This window comes from Trypanosoma equiperdum (genome assembly GCF_001457755.1).
Source record: "Trypanosoma equiperdum strain OVI genome assembly, contig: ctg_351, whole genome shotgun sequence".
NCBI lineage: Eukaryota > Euglenozoa > Kinetoplastea > Trypanosomatida > Trypanosomatidae > Trypanosoma > Trypanosoma equiperdum.
In genome coordinates, this window is record NW_027124256.1 from 32,491 (window position 1) to 36,814 (window position 4,324).

The following is a 4,324-nucleotide window of genomic DNA, read 5'->3' on the forward strand; positions in this document are numbered from 1 at the left end:
GTGCGTGTACCTTTATTTGTGCTTTTTTCACAACTGATCTTGCTCACTACAGTTATTCCGCAGGAGAATCTATGTCCGACGTACCATACGATGTTGCAAGCGATGTTTCCGACCTGGACCCGGAATCTGCGGTGCTCGCACCGGTCCAGAAGCGCATTGAAGCGCAACTTCGACAGCATCTGGAAGAGGTCATGCAGCAGATCTATGAAGTAAAGAATGAATTATCTAAGGCTCAGAAAGAAAGGGAGCAATGCGGTGTTGAGCTTTACAATTCCCAGCAACACCTTGCCAAGTTGCAGGAAACTCTTGAGAAATGCCATGAAAAGCACCTCGCAACAAAGCAAAAACACGAGGAAAAGCTTCAAGAACGAGAGGAACTTGCTGCGCAGGCAGACACACTTCGGAAAAACATTGAGGACCAGCAACGACAATACGAACGTCAGCAGGCGGATCTTTTAAAGCTTACTGAAACATTAGTGAAAGTCCAACAGTTTAATGAACAACTCAAAAACGAAGTTCAAGTGGAGCGCCGTGCTGCTTTCAAAACAGAGGAAGATATAACCAACTTGGAGAAGGAAAAGTTGAAGCAAGACAACCTTATAGATTCTTTGGAGAAACGTGTTGTTCTGCTAGAAGAAGAAATATCCACGGTTAACTCCCAGGTCGAGAACCAGCAAAGGGAAACCCAGAAGGCTCGGGAAATATTAGCTGAAGCTTTGGCAGAAATGGAGGCAATTAATTTTGAAAAAAAACAATTAGTTCAACAGTGGAAGGGTACGCTCATTGGGATGCAACGGCGTCACGAAGCCATGAAAAAGACAGAAGAGGCACTGCAACAGCAGAAAGATGAGCTACAAGTGCTCGAGAACGAGATAATTGGGACAAGGAAAGACATTAAAGGCGTTCAAGCAGAGACTGCCAAATTGGCTGAATTCATGTCTCGAGTTGACAACGAAGTTACCGTTCTAGGGAAGCAGATCGATGTCCTTGTGGAAAGAAAGGAGAAAGGCGCACGTGAATACGTGATGCTGAAGGATAATATTGAACAAACAGATGCAGAAGCCAAAAAGCTGGAATACGAGGCAAGAACATACTCTACCGAAGCTGCCGATATCGAGAAGAAGATGTTGAAGGTTTCTAAGGAGGTGGTCCTGATGGAAAATGACATACTCGAGTCACTTGGTAAGCAGTCCTCACTGAAACAAGAGTGCCACGGTACGTTGAGTGATATCGAAAAAATGAAAGGCTCCATTAGATCCAAGGAGCTTCAAGTGGCACAAATGGAGAACGAACTTGCTCGCATTCGTGTGGACACACTGCAGGCTCAGTCACATAATGAGACCCTGAAAACCACATTGGGCGATCTCGAAAAGGAGCTACAAGCTCGTGGCCTGATGGTCGAACGCATGCAAATGGACATTCACCGTCGACACGACGAGATCGACAGGAAGCAAAAACAACTAGACCAACTCAACCACCAGTATGAACAACTTGTCGCTGCTTATGGCGCCGACAAGGGGGAACACGTAGGGCCCCTGGAGGCCACCATTAACAGTCTTTCAAAAGCAATTGCGGAAAAAGTCAATGAAAATGAGGCTCTCCAACAGGAATGGATAAAACTGCAAACAGAGTTGGTTAACTGTAAAAACAATTCAAATGAAGTGAACGAAGCGATTCTTGAGCTCCAGGCCCAGAGCACTGTACTAACACAAAAAAGGGATCGACTTCTAGTAAATATATCAAACGAGAAAAAGGACATTGCAAACCTCGAAAACAAGGCGAATGCCATGCACCTAGAGATGAAACGGGTAAACACTCAACTTTGCAAAAATTCCGATGATCAGAAGAACGTTGCCAACGAAGCGTTTCTTCTCGAGAATGATCTCATTCGTAGACTCCAGGAAAAAAAGCGTGAGGCGATCGTGCTTGAGCAAAAGGTGGAGGAAGCTAGACAGGCGAAAACCGAACTCCTTGAACAAATTATGAATCATGAAAGTGATATATTGTTTTGGGAGAGGAAAATGCAAGTTGCTAAAGAAACTGAGATGGCGTTAGATCCTTCGGTTGGTAAAGCAGAAGTAGAGAAAATGAGAAAAGAGATTGGGATCATGGAACAGCGAGTCAGTCACCTGCAGCGTGAACAGCGGTTTTTAATTGAAGAAATGCAGAAGTCAATTGATCATCGGGAGATCATCAGGGCAAAAGGCCAGGCGATCCAAGAGGCTGCCAAAGTGAACAAGCGGGGAGTGACGAGAATGGATATTGAAAAAGAAAGTTCCAGGATGTTTAAGGAGTTAAATGAAAAAAGACAAGAGGCGCAGCTAAAAGAGCGTCAGATCAAGGAACGTCTTGCTTCCATTGAGAAGACAACGGCCGAGGCAGAATCTGTTCAGCGGGAAATAGACACTCTTGACGAACAGATTTCCGAGCTTCGCTCACAACTTGTTGTCGCTCAAAAGGAACACGACCGTTTAGAGGACGAGCGACGCGCGAAGAACTCGAGTCTCCAGCGCATTCGTGACGCAGAGAAGGGAACGTACAAGTCCGCTCTAGAGTTAAAGCATACGGCAGCTGAGGCATCGAGACTGAACGAAAAACGGAGGGCATTCGCCGAAATACTAGGAGAGCTAACCGACAAATACCCTGAACTTGCGGATGATCTTTCTGATATAGCATCATCTCTGCACTGATTATCAGTTTGAGAGTTGTGGGTAACACATGGGCAACTATGGGTGCGTGATGTATATTGAAGTGATCTCCAGAGGATCCAACCAGCTATGATGTCTCAGTATTTTTTCTTTTACATTTCTCTGAGGCAAAAACATAATATTTCAACTCGTCTGGCACTGTGGCCGCAACCAAAAATAGTGCACGGTAGTTCTACCCTTTGTTAGATCACCTGTTGAATTTTCATTACTCACATACCGAAACTTGTGATATTAACCTGTCCGAGCACCCCGGTCTTAGGAGGATATAGTAAGGAGTGACTTGATTCTTGCCGGATGAGTGCTGAGGATGCACTTGTACCATGGTCAGTTTCTTACATATTTAAAAATATCGAATCCGATGCGGATTACCGGAACAAACTACTCGCGATGGCGGATCGTCTTCCCGATGTCGCCTCGCGTACCATTTTGTGTCCGTTGTTTTCACGGCGACTGATACAGCAGACGGAACGCTCCTCTGCCCTGCACATCCTCTCATCCATGTGCAGACTCGCAATCGCTCAACAACGGCGCTACGACGCTGAAATTCGTGGAGAATCTGGTAATTGTGAAAAGGAAGGAAAGGTGGTGACTGCAGTTGATGAGGTAACGTTCGCCGCTCAAATAGTGGGCAGCTTCATCAATACGTCGGTATTGGATCTGAGTACAGCCTTCTTGCCGTTCAGTGGCACACAGCGGCCACATCATTTGACAATTCTAGCCAGTCGAACGCAGGAAGCAACTGAGTACTTCCATAAGTTGTGCAAAAACGAGGGCTGTGCTCGTGTTGCACCCACAGCAGTACGACGAACTTTCTCGCTGCTGCCAGCGAAACGAGAACCGCGGCTTTCTCGCCATCCGCTACCATTTTCACGAAGGTACAACCTACCCGCATGCATGACTGCGTTGCATTGTGTGGCCCAAGACATACGACCAGCAGAACAAAGGGGTTTATTGAGAAAACTAGATACGGCTGGCCCAGCTCTCCGAGTTCATTCTCGTGACACACTTAACGAGAAGTTAGCGAGAAAAAGACGGTTGGAAAAGAAGGCTGTCCCTTCGTCGTTAAGTCGGCCAGCACCGCAGTTAATACGAAGAGAAACGTCGGCACCAGATGCGCCACCAACCCCAGACCCCCAGTGTACCACCGACCAATCAGAGCCAGTACACAGCAAGCCCTCTTCTGTTCCACAAGAACCGATACCAAATGCAACATGGGTAAAAGATGGTGACCTTAGGGTAGTCAACGGGAAAATAGTGTACTTCGAAGAGAAGTTGGATGACAGTGACAATAAAAACGACATCCCCATCGAAGCGTCGGAAATTGAAACAATGAAAACACGGCAAGATCAATCGAAGAAGAAAAAAGATAGTACAAAGAAATCAAACAGAATAATCGATAAAAACGTGCGAAAGGATCGGAAACACAACGCGTCACCGAAAATAAAACACAATCGCCATCCACAACAGAGTATACCACTGAAATCGAGGGAAGAACTTATAGAGATGGTGGAAGCTCTTGATGTGTCGTCTAGATTAAGGCAAACATTCTGGATTGGACTGGCCAAAAGGGAGGATAAGTAAAGAAAAACCGCGCACCACATTTTTTTTTTAAAAAA

The 4,324-nt window shown here is 45.9% G+C and overlaps 2 protein-coding genes across 2 annotated transcripts; both read left to right on the forward strand.

The window, feature by feature from the left end:
• Positions 1-71: 71 nt before the first annotated feature.
• Positions 72-2,690, forward strand: TEOVI_000133500 (BRE1 E3 ubiquitin ligase, putative; the record flags this gene model as incomplete). The annotated part of the gene is made up of 1 exon (XM_067224571.1): positions 72-2,690. One exon carries the CDS (start codon positions 72-74, stop codon positions 2,688-2,690), a length of 2,619 nt encoding a protein of 872 aa, XP_067080672.1.
• Positions 2,691-3,002: 312 nt separating this feature from the next.
• TEOVI_000133600 (uncharacterized protein) lies at positions 3,003-4,289 on the forward strand (the record flags this gene model as incomplete). The annotated part of the gene is made up of 1 exon (XM_067224572.1): positions 3,003-4,289. The coding sequence occupies one exon, from the start codon at positions 3,003-3,005 to the stop codon at positions 4,287-4,289; it is 1,287 nt and encodes a 428-aa protein (XP_067080673.1).
• Between the last annotated feature and the right edge of the window lie 35 nt (positions 4,290-4,324).